This window comes from Brassica napus, chromosome A6 (assembly GCF_020379485.1).
Source record: "Brassica napus cultivar Da-Ae chromosome A6, Da-Ae, whole genome shotgun sequence".
Taxonomy (NCBI): Eukaryota; Viridiplantae; Streptophyta; class Magnoliopsida; order Brassicales; family Brassicaceae; genus Brassica; species Brassica napus.
In genome coordinates this window covers 2,536,529-2,554,828 of record NC_063439.1, presented here as the reverse complement: position 1 = coordinate 2,554,828, position 18,300 = coordinate 2,536,529, and the positions used below count along the sequence as shown (strand labels likewise).

The following is an 18,300-nucleotide window of genomic DNA, read 5'->3' as shown; positions in this document are numbered from 1 at the left end:
AATCGATTAAATGTTATTAATAATTATTTTAAATTGTAAGAAATCTATATTAAAGTTTTCAGATGTGAAATTTTATTAGTGTAAAATTTTAAATTCTGAAATAACTTTTAACAAAAAGTATTAATATATATACCTTGATTAAGAAACTACTAATTCGAACATATATTCTAAATACAAATGAAAAATGAAAAATGAAAAAATTTACAAGTAACATAATGCGGCCACTAGCTACCTTTATTTTGTGATTCGGGAACCATTAGATGATACTGTTCAAATCTGAAGAGATTTGATTGGTAGCACGTAATTTGGTGGCCAATTAATTGTTTAATTGCCCAGAAATCTGCATTTTGTTTTGTTATACGGTACCAAACCTAACTCGTATCTTCGTCATGAGAATGATTCATGCAAATAATTGAACCATGAAGTTAATAATTATAACCAGTGATTATGAATAAAGGTGATTATTAGTTTATTACAGGCTAATGGTGGATACATCTTGAACGTGGAATGTTTCGAGTTGGTGTACCTTTTCTAATGGAACCCTATCTTTTTAGTTTTATTATTTAAATTTTCGAAAAGGAGAGTGTTGTGAAAGTTTTCAGAATGAATAAGTTATAAAGATCTTGTTCTTTTAATTATTTGTCAAATTTTAAACGTTTGATGCAATAGCGTAGTTGATTATTACCAAGAAAGACTCGGTTGTTTTTCACAAAATATTTTGTTGAAGAGTTTTTTTTTTCTTTTGGGCCGGGGTCAAAGGAGCTTTATTTTCCTTCTAAACGGAACTTACAAAAATATAAATGTTGTTTTTTTTTTTGAAACTAAATATAAATGTTGTTTTGTGGTTGAGTTTGAATTTGTTATGGAGTTGAGTTCAATACTTTTCTATATAGGTGGATGAGTTCGAAATATTATTGAAATTAGTATTTTATATTCAGTGATGACCAGTACTCGTGATGACCAATATGTATAGCTGGAATAGGTTATTTTATCGATATAGTAAACAAGAGTTGTTCCTAAAAAAACTTCGGTTTCTTCGTTCCACGAAGCCTAATAGGCTAATTAATACTATCTTGACGCTCAAAAAGGTGCTACGACTAATTGTACCATGCAAGCTAACTACAATATTATGCTAATTAACTAAGAGAAAAACTACTAATGGCTACTGTCTCGAGTCCCATGCAATTGCTGGGTTCTGCTGACTTATTCCTTGGACGGGTCAATTTTAATAGACATATTATATAGTTATATACCATGACAATATACCATAAAACAACTTTTTGACGAAAACATAATAACGAAATTACGCAGATTAATTCTACAGAGTATAACTTAGGTGACTTTTGTAGTAGTATTCTTTTATACCATGACTATCATCGAGTTTGCGATTGGGTCCAAGCTTACAAAATGTCATTTGATAAAAACAGCGAACATACAAAATTTCGGATATATACGACACATATCTCTTACTGGCCAAATATTTTTTATTTCCATGAACATCCTTACTGGCCAAATTGTTTACTCGTGGATTTAGTTGTAGTTAATGATTAATACGTGATTAAAGATTGAGATACGGGTATCAATATCTTGTTAGTTGAAAAGTTAATTGATAAGATATTAAGATTTGGGTAATTAAGTAGAGTTTATGATAAGATTCTGCATGTGATCAATCCTTAGGTTGGGCTAATAATTCATTACTTTTTTGGGGTCAGGGTTGTATCTTTGTCATAGTATTTACATAATTATTATTTTTTGTTTGACAAGATTTCGTATATTATAATATTATTCTGCAGCTAAAAGCCTAAAAATAATATTCATCTAAAAATATAAATATACGTTGTATTAATTTAGATTACAAGAGGTATGTTAGTTTTGGAATTGTTTTTGCATGGACTGTACTACGACCCGCGCGCACATGGTTAGAAAGGATAAGATCGACCAAACCGGATGCCACATGATTAGTCATGCAGCACGGCAGATGAAAATTCCTAGTTCAGGTCCGAGAAAGAATTCCACCTATTATTCGAGTCAATTTAAGGGGAGGAGACGCACAAGTTTCATCTATAAATAAAAGGAATAAGCCTCAATGCCTCATAAGGAACATATCACATTTACTGGTTTGGATAACGTAATCTTTTTGGTTCAGCTATTAGATTATATGACCATATTCTATCTTAACTCGGTCTTGAGCCCAACAGTGTGCAGTAAAATATGTAGTATTATGGTGTCAATCCACTGAAAATTGCGGAATCTACACTTAAATTTTTAAAACTTGAGTTAAATAGATCAAAGCAAAGATTTGTGAGCCTTTTTGATGCAAGAAAAGTAAATAACTATAAGAACGCGACTCTTAGTGCAGTAAAAAAGGTGAAGCGATGAAAGACTTGTAAAGTCCATAACTTGGCTGTTTAGCTTAGTTGATTTGTTCACATCCTTCTAGCTTCCCATGTTTTTATTCTTTTTTACCATGGAAGCTTGTAACCTTAGGTGTTCATTTTGCAACCACCTAACATTTCATTTATATGATATTAACGTTTTTAGCAAAAAATACCATAAACATGCTTAAATGATACTCAAGGTTCATTGAATAGGTTCTTAAATTCAAAATACGTTTATATGACATTTTAATTCTCGTGGTTCCAATCACTATACTTAACAACTCAATAAATTCAAACTTTCATTGGGTAGCTATTCGAGACAGACTTCAAACAGCTGATAAAATGCAACATTGGAACGTCGCAATCAACACAATTTGTGTTTTGTGCAATGAAGAGCATGAATCTTGTTGCCATTTTTTCTTTGATTGTCAATACTCGAGACATATATGGAGAAGGCTGATTGGAGGTCTCTTGCTCGACGATTTCACCACAGACTGGAATGCGCTCAAACTGCTCATGTCCAACCCGAGACTCACCCCAACAAAGACTTTTATCTTTCGGTATGCTCTACAAGCGACAATGCACACAATCTGGAGAGAACGCAATGCTAGAAGGCATGGAGAACATCCACAAGATACTAGCTGCTTGATCAGGTTTGTGGACAAGACAATGAGACTCATGTTGCTTTCAGTGAAAAAAAAGGGCCAGAAGTATCTTGATGAAGGATTGAGCACTTGTTTTTGGATACAAGAAACAAATGGAGGAGCTGGATAAATTCTTTTATTTATAGTATTCTTGTTGATTCTTTAAATACAAAGAAAAACTGATGGACTTGATGTAAATAAGTTTTTTTGGTTTGAATAAATTTTACATTCATTCAAAAAAAATAATAATTCAAACTTTCAATTGTTATTACGAAATGTATATGTATATCCATGAGGTCGATTAAGTTAAAATGGTTTACTATACTCTTCAACTCAACTTTCGTTGGTTACAAATACAATGCATAACTTACCAAATTTTGGTTCATATATTAAGATGTAGCATTTGTCGTTGTTCTCAAACAAAAAATAAAGGTGAATAACTTAAACCTATTACGGTCAATTATATATAAGAATGACATATTATGCATGCATTGAAAATTTCACAACCTAACAATAAACCTACTATAAGACATGGTTAAATAAAAAGTGGAACGAATCAAAGTAGAATCCATAAGTTTATGAAAAAGAGAAGGGATAAAATACCAGACTAAATCCTTGAACAAAGGGAATAAACTCTCGAATCTCTAGTAATAAAAAGCAATTTTAACGTAAACCTTGCCGGTTTAAAAATCAGAACCTGTGTCAAGCAAGGAAGTGCGTCTTGTCCGTGGCTATGGCGGCTGTCTCTGAAGCTCTAGCGATCAAGTCTGCCCTGTTGGAGAAAGTCTCTTTGTGGGGGGGGGGGGGGGGGGGGGGGGTTTAACAATCTTGAGGCCATGATCAACTCTAAAGACTCAGGGGCCGTTTGTTTCACCATTTGTCATTTCCATTCAAATGATTCATTTGTATGATCTATTCAAATGATCCATTCAGATTTTTGTGATTGTTTGTTTGTCCATCCACATAGCTCATCTAGATGAATCATCTAAATGGATCTTATGTTTGTTTTTTTATTTTTATTTCCATTCAAATGAGTTTAGCAAACAAATTACCAAAATACCCTTATGTTGATTTAATCATATGTTTGACATTAATTTTAACTATATTACATTTAATTATTTAATTTAATATATTTACATTAGAATTATTTCAAAATTAACGAGTTTTCTTTTTTGCGGTTTGAGCGGGAAAACAAGATTTTTCGGTTTTAGCGGAAAACAAGATTTTTCGGTTATGGCGGGAAAACGAGATTTTTCGGTTTTGGCGGGGAAATACAAATTTTCGGTTTTGGCGAGAAAACAGGTTTTTTGCGGTTTTGTCGGGAAACACGTTTTTGGCGAGAAAACACGTTTTTGCGGTTTTGGAGGAAACCACGTTTTTGCGATTTTGGCGAAAAAAACGCATTTTTGCGGTTTTGGCGGGAAAATGCGTTTTTGCAGTTTTGGCGGGAAAACGCGTTTTTGCGATTTTGGCAGGAAAACATGTTTTTGGCGGGAAAACGTATTTTTACGATTTTGGCGGGAAAACATGCTTTTGATGTTTTGGCGGGAAAATGCGGTTTTGCGGTTTTGGCGGGAAAACGCAGTTTTAGCGGGAAAGCACATTTTTGCGATTTTGGCGAGAAAACACGTTCGGGAAAACACGTTTTTGCGATTTTGGCGGAAAACGTGTTTTTGCGATTTTGTCGGGAAAACACGTTTTTGGCGGGAACACATTTTTACGGTTTCGCGGGAAAACAAGATTTTTCGGTTTTGGCGGGAAAATACAAATTTTCGGTTTTGGCGAGAAAACACGTTTTTTGGTTTTGGTGGGAAAACATGTTTTTTTGGTTTTGGCGGAAAAGTACGTTTTTGCAATTTTGGCGGAAAAGTACGTTTTTGCAATTTTGGCGGGAAAACACGTTTTGCGACTTTGGCGGTAAAACATGTTTTTTTGTGTTTTGGCGGAAAAATATATTTTGGGGGTGTTGGCGTGAAAACATTTTTTTTTTGTGATTTGTGCATGAAAACATGTTTTTCAATTTTTGCGGGAAAACACGTTTTTGCAATTTTGACGGAAAAATATTTTTGTGCAATTTTAGCGGGAAAATGCGTTTTGGGGTTTTGGCGTAAAAAATAGTTTTTATCACGGGAAAAAGTGTTTGTAGTTTTGTCAGTTTTCGTTTGTGACAAAAATGATTTTATTTTTAGGTTTGTAATTTGTGAATTACATTAGGGCATAATAGACTTTATACTATTTTGAATGAACCATATCCATTCAAATGATCCAAATTGGTTCAGCTGAATGGACTTTAAAATTAAGCCTAAATTTCCAAAAGTCATCTTAGTGCCTAAACAAACAAAACTCTCATCTTCATCCAGATGATCCATCCAAATGGAGAAACAAACAGGCCCTCAATGGTGGAAATTCAAGGAATTCTCCGTGGCATCCGCACGTTGAGCCACTCCTTCCATTATATCTCTTTTTCTTGTATTTCTCGTTTAGAAAATGTTGCAGCAGACAGCCAGCCTCGCGAAGACTTCTCTGGTTTGTCTATGTAATTCCTCCGTCATAGAGTAAACTCAGTTATCTAATCAAGTAAGGTTTGCCCCAAAAAAACTTAAACCTTACGTGGGCATGTGTCAGCTTAATTTAGGTTTAAGGGCAGAAAATAAAATCTTCCTAAAATTGATGCATCCCTCTGCCAGAGGATGGGTTGTGCATAGGTTATGGGTCTATGGTCGAGGATTGGTCGATATTGGTGGCTCCAAGGTTCGAGCTTCACTTCTCCGCAGACTTCTCTTTAATTTCAAACATATATTTCTTCACTAAATAGGGGTCATCTTCTTAGAGTTCCAAATGACTTGATTACACTTGTTTCTGATATATAACTCAAGGAATTTATTTCAACCAAATATAGGACCCTACAAGGCTATATTTCCTGTACATTGGATATGTCTTGTTGATCAAAACACATTTTTCTGGTCTTCTGGACAATGATCCAATCTTTGAATTACTTGATAATATGTTTGGATTGTTTTGTTTAAAAAAAATGTTTGGATTGTTTTTAAATGTTTTTTTTGCTTTATGTACTGTGCAATCCTAAGCTCAATCCTCACAGTAGACTCTCAACCGCTTCAATACTTTGTTGTTAGAATCAGATTCATTTGAATGTAAGATGAGAGATAAACTATAAAGAAACGACACAAGATCTTGTTTACCCGGTGTTCACCTCCCTCCTCCAAATCGGAGAAGGAGCTATATATACTCACCGGGGCTGAGCATGAGCCAGCAATCCACCAGAGCAACTCAAACTTGAGCTCCTATCAGTATACAATGGTAACTCTCTCTCTTTCGCTCTTGAATAGGCATTGACGTTTGGGAGACCCATCGGTTTTAGTTCAGTTGATTCGGATTTTTATATTTTTGGTATTATGCTCATAAGTAACATTCGAGTTTTACTAATTATCGGTTCGGATTCGGTTTATTTTTTTTCGAGTTTGGTTCGGAGCGGATTGAAACCATTTTCTGAAATCGTCCAATTTTTTTTCTTTCTAAAACCTGAAAATTGACAAAAATTAAATTATATAAATTATTCAAAAATCTAATTAAAAGTTAGTTAAACCATCAAAAATATCTAAACATTATTCAAAATATAACAAATAAAACAAACTACAAAAATATTTAGAATAGTATAAAATATATAAATTACCTTAGCATATATAAAAACATTTATATATTTAACTAATTTTGAATATCTTCGGATCCTAGTTCGGATTCTGATTCTTTTCAGGTTATACCCAAACTCCAAAGTACTAAGCCCATAAGTCCTATTCATATATTTTTATATAATGGCTCGGATCCGGTTTCAAATTTTTTCTGTTCGGGTTTAGATAGGTACTTCGGCTTGGGGTAAATACACTCAGGCCTTCCTACCAAAGAAAAAAATGTACACTCAGGCCTACTCTTGAATATGTTACATCATCTTCTCACCATATTTTATTTCTTCTTATCTAGATAGATGAGTCACCAACGACTTATACTATAATAGAAACTCTATAAATTAATATTCAATAAATTAATAACCACGATAAATTAATAAATTTTTACGGCTAGTTCAAAATATAACGCAAATTGATAAATTAATAAAATAATATTATTTTTAGAAAATACTATGTAAATATATAGTGTCATTAAAATCATAAATTAATAATTTATATTTATAAGGTTTATATAAGTACAAACAAAATATTTTATTAGTTGTTTTGTATTCACAGTGAAATTCATCTCTATTTTTTCTTAACATTTTAATAATATTTAGTAAAATTATAGCTAAATCTTATACACATAATAGTATAACAAAAACAATATATTTTATAGAAAGGAATTTTTTTGTTAACTAATAACTCTATAAATTAATAAAATTTCACTTGGTTTGTTTGATTGCCAATTTATTTTAAATCTGACAAAGTTTTGATTGTTTTTTTATATGTTTCTTCCAATAGATTTGAAAAGAAAAAAAAATTTGTTCATCTGAACGTTCAGAAAAAGTAATTACAGATCTACTGTGCAGATAGATCTTTATTTGACGGCGATGGAATTCTTTGTGCAAACTATGATTACTCCGAAAGACAACATAAAATTTTATAGAACATTAATCTTTTTGACTCTGTTATTATTAATAGAAAATATAAAAAATTATTTTATCTCGGTTGCTCCTACTAGAATATTAAAATGAGACTGACACTCGTCCTCATTTCAGACTGACAAATGTTTTTGGATTATTACGAGATTATCTCTTGAGATTCAACTATTCTATACATATAGAGTTTTATATGATTTTTTTTATCCATACGATAAAATAAATATGTGTTAGTTTAATTTAGATTTCTACTGGTATATCATTTTTTCTACATTTGTTTTTCGTAGTGAATTAAACGTGTGTTAGTTTAATTTGGGTAGAAAAGTTAATAATACTATCCAACGTTAATAAAAAGAAAAAAAAGAAAGAAATGTTCAACTTCAATTGGTTCAGACCGGTGCTGATCAGCGGAACATAAGTGAGATGGCGTTCGGTTCGTTAAGCATTAAACTAAACCAACGGCTGTGATTACCCACCTAAGGCGTGGGGGTCCCACCACGCGGAAGGGCAAAAAAACTCAACCTACCCTCCTCGAAGAAGAAACAGAAAGAAAGCTCCAACTAATCAGAAAAAAAAAAAGTTAAAAAAGTCTTCGTCCTTCCTCGCTCGTACCCTTCTCTTCAAACCCTAACAACCGATGAAGCCTCCTTCCATAGATAGCTACACGTAAGTCTCCTTCTTCTTCTTCTTCTCTCTTTCTCTCTGTCTTAATATTATTAATTAGCCCCCTCTTGAATTTAGGGTTTCCAGAAACTTGAAATAAGCTCTAATTTAGGAAGGGCATTCGAATTTAGTTCGTGGGTAGCTGTTCTCGCATTGATTCAGACAGGATCTTATGCTTCACTTTTGTTCTTTTTAGAAATATTACTTTTTTTTTTTGTTCTGTCTGATTCTTAATTCATTCCCTGGTAGTTTAGTTTGGTCTTGTCCTTTTGAGAATTGAGATATGCTTCTGCTTGAGTGTTTCAAACACATGTACTCTCCCTCTCTCTCTTTGCAGACAATACTGAGAATGAGTAGTTCTGGGAGGAAACGTGTTTCGAAATGGGACGCCAAGCAAGAAGACACTGAGAATGGGAATGATTACGTTGAGAAGTCAGGTTCTTATTACCACGACAAAGATCCTGAGCATGCAGGCTTCTATCCAGAGGGTAATGGTAGAAACGGAAGCAGCAGGAGATCTGTTCCTGATGATGATGACGACGGCGAGCGTCTGAAATCTAGACAACAACATCAAGGAGAAGCTTGGCCTTCCAGAGGCAGAGTTTCGCATGAAGAAGGTGATGACGCCATGATGAGTTACTATGATACTAGAAAGTCTTCTGAACAAGATGAAACTAGGCAGCCGTATTGGGACAGGCCTCGAACCCGTAGGTCAGTGTCGGTTATGTTTTATTCCTTTTGTTTATGTAATAAGCTGATACTTGTGTTTGTCAATAGGAGTGGAAGTAGAAGTAACAGCAGGAGCATGAGCCGTAGCCGTAGCAGAAGTCCATTGCAGAGAGTAAGGCGAGATGCAAGAGGATCCTATGACAGACACAAGACGAGAGATAATGATGGTCGATACAGTAGAGCTGGTGACTATAATGATAGAGATACCAAATACTATACTGAGGATTCACGAGAACAGTATCCCTTGAGGAGGTCTGATTACCCAGAGGATCATAGTAACTCAAGAAGAGAAGCTTCGGATCCTATCTTGAGAAGCCACAGAGACAGAAGGGATGTTCCTGAGAGAGAATACAACAGGGTCTCCAATGTTCCTTGCAGGTACTTTGCGTTAAGGAACTGTCGTAATGGCACAAGTTGCAGATTCTCTCACCATGGTGCGAGGAAAAGTCCTGAGAGAAAGCCGCAAGACCAGATGTTTAGTAGTGGCACAACAGAGAGGATGCGGAACAGTCATAGATGGAACGAAAGGTCAGATACAGGGAAGTCTTGTGAGGGAGCTAAGGGTAATAATAATAATAATAATGGTAGCTGGATTGGTGATATGGAGATGTCTCCTGATTGGAACTATGGAGTCAAAACTTTAAAGAATCCTCTGAAGGAAGAGCATGGTGTAGTTAAAGATACTTTAGCACCTGCTATATCTCATTCGCATCATGGTTTCAGTAATAACATCATCGCTAACTCAGCTCCTCCAGTGCAAGTATTCAATCAGAAGATTGAGAATCATAGTGCAGTGCCTTACCAAAGCACACCACTAGCTGTTGGAGGAAGTCAAGTGCTGCCGCCACCTCCTCCTCCTGCTGTTACTACTCATCTTCCTGAGAGTGGAATTGCTCAAAACACTGTGAGTAGGGAAGAGCTTAATCATATTAGTAACATCTCAGCATCTCTAGCACAGTTTTTCGGAAACGGGCAGCCGATTCCGCAGCTGCAATCTACTTTGAACCCCAAAGAGACAATGCAGGTGCCTGAAGTGTATGGGAAAGAGGAACAGTCTTCACTTGCTCAAAGTGACCTCCTTAGTAATAACTCCATTCTAACAGGAGTAGTTCCAGCTGTACAGATACTCAACAGCGACACTTTGATCTCATTAGCTGGAAATCCAAAGGCTTCTGAAGAAGAAGCCAGCAAAGAGCCAGATGTGAGAAAGACTGAACAAGGAGGAGGAGAAACGACCGGGAAGGATGTAGAGGAAGAAGAAGAAGAAGAAGATGGGGCTGGCGATGAAAACAGCAAGAAAGAAAAGGATCCAAAGGGAATGAAAGCGTTTAAGTTCGCTCTGGTGGAGATTGTTAAGGAGCTTCTAAAACCTGCTTGGAAAGAAGGTGGGATGAATAAAGATGCTTACAAAAACATAGTCAAGAAGGCAGTTGACAAAGTTACAGGCGCAATTCAAACCGGGAACATTCCTCAGACACAAGAGAAGATCGACCATTATCTATCAGCTTCAAAACCAAAGCTTACCAAGCTTGTCCAGGTCTGTTTGTTCACGCACGTGCATACTTCTCTAGCTTAAGACTAAATTTGCAGTCACTTGAGGTTTCATTAACCCATGTCTTTGTTGTTCAACCTTTCAGGCATATATTAGCAAAGTGAAGAAGAGCTAATATAAATGGAAATGGAACTCCATTGTTTCTTTATACAAAACGGCCATAATAGATGGAGCTGCTGAGAAATGTTATAACTTGCGCTTCTCTTCGGGGATCACGCAAGCTTATGTTTGGTTCATGTTGTCAGATTAGAGAAGAGGTAGATCAAGTTTCATGATGTTATCAAATCTGTGTCTTAGACATGTTTCTTTTTTTTTTTGTCTGGAAATGCTTTTGTTCTTTACCAAAAGCACATGTTTATACTCTGAACTATTTGCTCGAGTTTTTTTAAGGAAAATTCTATCAATTTTTAAATTTACATAAAAAATGTTTTCATTTTCAAATACAATCTGTAAGATCATTTTAGTAGACAAGATTTCAATTCTAATAGTGCTGGGAAGCGGGTTAGATCTGCTCTGCAATGAATTAGAAAAGCATATTCTCTGAAATGACCAAAAGTAGTCAAGAACGTGACGGTACCCCTATCGGTTTTGGATGTAACTTCTATGACAGCTTTTAGAAGCGATGGTCATGTCGGTTTATGGAGTGATAACACGTTGGTACCTGATTGTAGTAATTGGTGTGTCTTCCTGGAGTTCCTGATATCTGGAATGAAATCTTGCTCTTCTTCCTCTTTAGACAACAAGGATAATAAACCTGACTCTCTTCAGGGGTCACAAGTTTTGGTTAAGGTTCCACCAAAGTGATTCTTACTTCATTCTTTCCTTGTTTCTTCCTTATTGTATTATTATTGATTCGAAGAGGTTTTGTTCAAAGCTAAAACAGTACTCTTATGGTGTAAATGATTTGATTACAAAAAATAAAAGAGACAAAAATAATGACAAACGAGCAAAGTGTTGTTTTTTTTGGGTGAGAAAGAAAGAAACTACTTGTCTTTGCCGCCGAACATTCCCATCATATCCTTGCCGGAACCCATCTGTTTCATGAGACTTTGTAGACCACCCATGCCACCAATCTGCTTGAGCATCTGAGGAGGGAGGACCTTGCTCATGTGCTGAGCGTTCATGTTTCTCGAGAGTGCGCTCATATCTCCACTCTTTGGGATCTTGAGCCCTTTCATCTTGCTCCATATCTTTGCTAGCCTCTTGTACTCTTCCAACATCTCCATCACTTCTCTTACAAGCCTCCCTGACCCTCTCGCTATCCTCATCATCCTTGACTCGTTAAACACCTTCGGGTTCGAGCTGTCCAGTTCTGCACCAGTTAAGAAACAAACACCATCAGTTATTACTTATTACTTCTACTCTGGAAACTTTATCCAAATTCTAAGACAGTATTGCTCTCACCTTCGTTTGTCATAGAATCCATCATTGTCATGTATCGCTTTACCTTGGCTTGGCTTTCTTTCTCATGTCCTTTCGGCATCATATCAGCAGCACCTCCAGGAAGCATCGAGAAAACCTACACACAGACCCAACACTTCAGGCTGATATATCACTCAACCACCTTGTGCTCTTAAGCATAATTAATAATAATTTGACAAAAGATTCTCTGACCTCCTTCAGTGGGCCCATGTTCAGTATGTTCTGGAACTGGTCGTACATAATTCTCAATGTGAAGGTACCCTGAGAGAGCTTTTCCAGAAGTTCAGGCTGTTGATTTTTAGGTACCACATCTTGTAGTTTATCCACGAATCCAGACCAATCACCCATTCCTGTTGTGCATAAAAAATCGATTCCGAGTCAACAAACAACTCACTGAGAGACTTCGATTACTCTCCTCCAATAATGCCATGGAGGTTACCTAAGAGACGGCTGACAAATGGTTTGACGTCAAACACTTCAAACTCATCCATATGCTCTCCTGTTCCGATGAATATCACAGGACTCTTTGTAGCTGCAACACTAACAATATGAAAACGGATCACATTCAATTGTCCAACTGGAAAAAAAAACCGCAAGAAAGATTTTCAGACTATTTCGACTTCATAGAACGAGTTCAGTAGGTGAAAGATACTTACGCGCTAAGAGCACCACCACCCTTAGCATGGCCGTCCATCTTGGTGATAATCACAGCTCCCACGGCAACACTTTGCTTAAATGCTTGAGCTTGGTCAAATGCAGCTTGACCAATACTGCTGTCCATGACAAATATAACAAGATCTGGTTTCTGCAAAATGAATAGACCATGATCAAGAAGACATCAACCAAGGAAGAAACATAATACTTCAAGATAACAGAACATACCGTTGCTTCAGCAACTTGACGCATTTCTTCAAAGAGAGTAGCTTCTTGTTTATGGCGTCCACTGGTGTCGACAATAATAAGATCACAGTTTTCTTTCTTAAACGTATCAACTCCCTCAACAGCGATTTTCACAGGATCAGATTCCGTGTAACTGCAAAGAATCACAATCCAGCATTAGCACTTCGTTCATCTCCCTCTTTTACTGTCACTGAAGTAAATCCAAAACTATACTCGCCGTAATTGCAGATAGAACAAGATGACCGCAAGGAAAAAAACAGGCCAAAGGGCTTAAAGAAACTCCTAAACATAAGTGGCACGCAGGCCAAATCTCGATCCTAAATCAAACACTTCATAAACTGTGTACCCTAACACTATAGTCACAAAGAAAATCATCACTTTTACAGACACTCCTGCACGAGAGCTACTATTCTATTGTAAAAACAAGCAACAAAAGGTCTGCAAGAATAAAAATCTCCATACCTTCCATAAAAGGGGATCCTAGCCTTGGTGGCATTCTGTTTCAGCTGATCAAAAGCACCAGCCCTGAAAGTATCCGCACACACCAGAGCCGGCTTGTACCCTTTCTTCTGATGGTAATAAGCATACTTGGTACACGTCGTGGTCTTACCAGCACCTAAACATTAACAGTCAACAAAACGTTTACACATTCAACCTTTTATCTCAAGACCTCACCTTGTAACCCCACGAACATAACTACACTAGGTTTAGCCTTCTTGGGTGAAAATGCAGGCTTCCCTGGATCCAACATCTTACACAGTTCACTAAAAATCGCCTGAAAAGAAGAAACAATCAATTAAATAAATAATCAATTTAATAAAATTAAAAAAAAAACGAACTTGTTCAATGATGCGTCGCTTGTTGTGACCAGCAGCTAGCTCCTCGAGGTTGACGATCTTCTTGATGTTGTTCTGCATCTCCCTCACAAGGGGGAAAGAAACATCGGAGTGGAGAAGGGCGCGAGTGATCTCTTTCAAGCATTCGTTCAGAGCCTTCTCGTCGATAATCGTCACATTGCTCATCTTCTGTAAGGCGCTGGCGATCTGCCCGCCCAGCTCCGCTAAAACCATCTTCGATGATGCGGGGATTCACGAAATCGAATCGGATTTGGGGATTTAGGGTTTAGGTTTTGATTCAGAGATTGTAAGGTTGGGAGAAGAAGAAGAAGTCGTTGTTGTTATTAATCATTAAACCGGTTACGACTATAATCCGTAAACCGGTTACGACTATAGTCGGTAGAAACTTTGCAGGTCCAATGGGTAATGGGTACTCGGTAAACAGTACTTATTTTAAAACTAAGGGCTAATTCACTTTCATTTCTCATTAATGGGCCATTTTAAACCGTATTTAATCTATTAAAAGTTAAAACTAAAAACACTTTTGAAATAACCCTTTCGGCAATTCTCTCGAATATCTATTTTAAATTTTTATCACAAAAACCAAAATAACTAATTTTTTATTTTAAAATTTTTAATATTTATTTTTCGTTTTTTTAAATTTAAAACCATATAGCCAAAACTCCGCCTCTTAACTCAAAACCATAAGGTTAGATTAGTTAACTTTAGCGTAAAAATACATTTTAACCATTTAATAAAACTTATTTTGATCATTTTCTTTATTGAATGCTATTTTTGTGATAAAAAATTAAAAAAATTATCTTCCAAAATTTCTCTAACCCATTATATCATTCTAAAAACAACAACTTTTGTCACTGAATTAATAATTAAAATAAACGTAAATTATCAATATTTTCTAATTTAATGGAAGTTTACCCGTATAGTTATCTAACCAAACTTTTCCATCGTCTTCCTTTCATCACGCAGGTCAGAGGTTATCACTTATTTGATATTTCCCCTTTTATCTCTCTCTAGAAATATCAGTAAGGGTTTATAGGTTTCTTATGCGATTTAGGGCTTGATGGCAAAAAAATTCAAAGTAGGTTTTGTTTAGATTAGCGCTGAATCTTCTTGTAGTTATTCAAATTTGGGTTATGGGTGAAGCGAAAGCTTGATCTGGTTAAGATTTTAAGAAACAAGATCTACTTGCCCGAAAACGTAAGAAATTATGAGAAATTGCTCTGTTTTCTTTCCTTAAACTTACAGTTTTTTCCTTAATGATTTAGTTATTATTACCAACAGACACAAAAACAGTGACAGAGAAGTTGAGTTTCCTTCAAAGAAGTTCAGGACTGAATGGTACGGAATGTCTTTTCTTGCTTAACGTTATTGCATATTAAGTTTGCAATTTGTCCCCTTAAGCAAGTGTCTTTCTCGCTTCTTCTTATTCACAAGTGGTGTCTTGCTTCAAATGGAGATTACTTTCTATGTGATGTGGTGGTTCATTCATTTTGCTATGGTTTGGAAACACCAAAAGACTTATTAACACAAAGAAGAGGAGTAATGGAGAGACTGTGACTATGTGTTAATTATCAACACCTGTTCTAACTCTTTTGCTTTATACTTGTCATTTCCAGAGCAATAAAAGAATGTGTTGATAATAGAATAAAAAGAGCCTTTGTACAGTAAAAAGGTTTTGTACTAAAGGTTAGATCTTTGCACTTGGTAGAAAAATTATTGCAAAAGAAATTGTCTAGTGTTTTTCAAAATTTCCATACCAGTGTTTTTCACAGGTTTCCCTACCAAAATTGCTTTTTTTTTAATCATGTAGTCGTAAATGACAACCAACAAATCAAACCTTCGTTAAAAGAGCTACCGGTTTAATGACTAAAAGTGTTTACTAATATCGGCAAATTCAATAACGTTAACAAAAACACTTGTCAATAACCCTAGAAAGTAAATTATTAATTTTAGCTTAAACTTGCATTAATCCAAAATATAACTTTCTGCAACAGTCAACAAAATATTTGTCATAAGATATCAGACCAAAAGTAATAGTCTAGTTTTGTCACAAGATTTCATATCAAACATATTTTTCTCAAAAAATAATTAACCGTTGTGGACAACTGACAAATTAACCTTCATTTGCTCCATTCAAGATTGTCGGTTTTAATGATTTAAATTGTTTACTAATATGAAAAAACTCAAAAAAGAAATGACCAAAAACATTTGTCAACAATATTAGAAGGTAAATTGTTAATCAGAGACTTTAAATTACAATCATCCAAAATATAAATTTCTGTAAATCTCAACACAATTTTCTACAAAGATTTCATACTAAAAGTATTTTTAAAGAATTTAACCAGCCGTTAAGGAAAAACAAAAAATTCAAATTTTTTTCCGTAAAAAAATTGTCGGTTTAAAGATTAAAAGTGCTTACTAATATCAAAAACTTAAATAAAGAAATGAAAACCAAAAAAATTTGCCATCAACGTTAGAAGGTAAATTCTTAACCACATAATTTAACTTAATGTCATCCAAAATATAACTTTATGCAAAAGTTAATGTAATTTTTTTTGTCATAAGATTTCAGACCAAAAGTAATCAGCTGATTTTATCTCAAGATTTCATACCAACATTATTTTTTAACAATTTAGTTGCTAATGATAAACGACAATTAGAACCTTCACTGGTTTTGTTAAAACAATTTATACTAGGTGTTTCGTCCACGATGCGGGCTTAAATATTTTCATAATTTTTTAAAAACATTTTGTACACTATATTCATTATATTAAAATAAATCTTAAAATAACTTAATATTATATTTTTAATTATATAATTAAAAATATATTTGATTAATATTTAATTATATAATTTATGTTTTAACTCTTCACTAAAATACCTTTTTAGATAACAATACCATTTATGTATAGAAATTATATTTTTTTAAATATATTTTTAGATTTTGGATAATTCAATATTCTATTTTAATTATATAATTAAGAAGTTTATTTGATTAATATTTAGTTATATAATTCATGTTTTAACTTTTTATATATAATTCATGTTTTTAAGTTTTTACTTAAAGACTTTTTCAGATAACAATACAATATATACAGAAGTTATCTCTTTTTTAAATTATATTTTCAGATTTTGGATAATTCTTACTATTCGTTTTTATTTTTTAATTTATTTATATATTTTATTCATTAAGGGTATAAACGATATTAACCACTCTAACTTTCAACGTGAGATTATTCATTATATTTGATTAATATTTAATTATATAATTTATGTTGTAACTTTTTACTAAAATATTTTTTCAGATAACAATACAATTTATGTATAGAAATTATCTTTTTTTTTAATTAATTTTTTAGATTTTGGATAATTTAATATTCTATTTTAATTATATAATTAAGAATTTTATTTGATTAATATTTAGTTATATAATTCATGTTTTAACTTTTTATATAAAATTCATGTTTTTAAATTTTTATTTAAAGACTTTTTCAGATAACAATACAATATATACAGAAGTTATATCTCTTTTTAAATTATATTTTCAGATTTTAGATAATTCTTACTATTCTTAATATTAATCAATTATCTAATCAAAATCAATTAAAATTTCGTTTTTATTTTTTAATTTATTTATACATTTTATTCATTAAAGGTATAAACGATATCAACCACTCTAACTTTCAACGTGAGAGCTCGATCCAAAAATTTACTTCGCAAATAATAGTATAGATTTTAATATTAAAATGCTTACTAATAACCAAAAATCAATAAAAAAATGAAAATCACTTTTCAACAACATTAGAAGGTAAATTCTTGATTTGAGACTTTAACTTTCCGTCATCCAAAATCAAACAATTCAGAAAAACCGGTACATCTATTTTTTAATTAGATTTTAGGTCAGAACCATCAATTGATAACCCATTTATAAAAATAAAAAAAATAAAATAAAAATCTTTGATATTTACATCAGTTAATAGGAATTTGATGTTATCCATATATATTAATTTTCTAAATTCATACCTCTACTGAAAGTATAGGACATATTTACTCATTGAAACTGTAGGAAACAATAAAAGAAGGATTTTACTATAAGAAGATAAATTATTTTAAATAATATTAATACATTATAAAAGTTTAATTTTAAATATTTTTAATTTCACTTAATTTTAAGCATACTAATTCTATTCATTTCTTAAATTTTCTTTATTAGTTTTTTCTTTATTTGAATTATTATATCATTTTGTTATCACTATGAGTAACCAAAGTTATTGTTTAATCTCTTTTTGTCAAAATTTATTTAAATAATAATAATAATAATAAATTTCAATCTTCAACTGTTACTATTTTGAGTTATCATTTTTATGTTTAAATTAATAATGACATATAAGAATAGCTAAACAAAAAAGCAATCGTCTAGTTTTGTAACAGGAAATAAAACGTGTTTCCTGTTACATAGTAGAACTGCAGTTATCCAAAATCTAACATTCCACAACAGTTGATTTATAGGCAAGTTATTTTTCAATAGACTAAT

The 18,300-nt window shown here is 33.4% G+C and overlaps 2 protein-coding genes across 2 annotated transcripts; one reads left to right on the top strand and one right to left on the bottom strand.

Annotated features, from left to right (window-relative positions):
• The first annotated feature begins 8,150 nt into the window (after positions 1 to 8,150).
• Positions 8,151 to 10,991, top strand: LOC106437003 (zinc finger CCCH domain-containing protein 38). Its single transcript, XM_048781996.1, has 4 exons — positions 8,151 to 8,309; positions 8,644 to 9,017; positions 9,084 to 10,572; positions 10,673 to 10,991. The coding sequence occupies exons 2-4, from the start codon at positions 8,656 to 8,658 to the stop codon at positions 10,700 to 10,702; spliced, it is 1,881 nt and encodes a 626-aa protein (XP_048637953.1). The 5' UTR covers positions 8,151 to 8,309; positions 8,644 to 8,655; the 3' UTR covers positions 10,703 to 10,991.
• Positions 10,992 to 11,449: 458 nt separating this feature from the next.
• Positions 11,450 to 14,083, bottom strand: LOC106437004 (signal recognition particle 54 kDa protein 3-like). The gene is made up of 9 exons (XM_013877945.3): positions 13,749 to 14,083; positions 13,585 to 13,684; positions 13,372 to 13,525; positions 12,892 to 13,042; positions 12,666 to 12,814; positions 12,449 to 12,549; positions 12,202 to 12,359; positions 11,992 to 12,106; positions 11,450 to 11,899 (listed from the first exon to the last, which is right to left on the bottom strand). Exons 1-9 carry the CDS (start codon positions 13,977 to 13,979, stop codon positions 11,571 to 11,573), a joined length of 1,488 nt encoding a protein of 495 aa, XP_013733399.2. The 5' UTR covers positions 13,980 to 14,083; the 3' UTR covers positions 11,450 to 11,570.
• Positions 14,084 to 18,300: the final 4,217 nt, after the last annotated feature.

Bases quoted from the DNA above. Each gene is read 5' to 3' on its own strand.
- LOC106437003 (XM_048781996.1), top strand. From the start codon at position 8,656: ATGAGTAGTTCTGGGAGGAAACGTGTTTCGAAATGGGACGCCAAGCAA. The intron at 9,018-9,083 runs GTCAGTGTCGGT...GTTTGTCAATAG, and splicing joins GACAGGCCTCGAACCCGTAG to GAGTGGAAGTAGAAGTAACA. The intron at 10,573-10,672 runs GTCTGTTTGTTC...TCAACCTTTCAG, and splicing joins AGCTTACCAAGCTTGTCCAG to GCATATATTAGCAAAGTGAA.
- LOC106437004 (XM_013877945.3), bottom strand. From the start codon at position 13,979: ATGGTTTTAGCGGAGCTGGGCGGGCAGATCGCCAGCGCCTTACAGAAG. The intron at 13,685-13,748 runs GTTCGTTTTTTT...TCTTCTTTTCAG, and splicing joins AGCGACGCATCATTGAACAA to GCGATTTTTAGTGAACTGTG. The intron at 13,043-13,371 runs GTATGGAGATTT...GATTCTTTGCAG, and splicing joins AGGATCCCCTTTTATGGAAG to TTACACGGAATCTGATCCTG.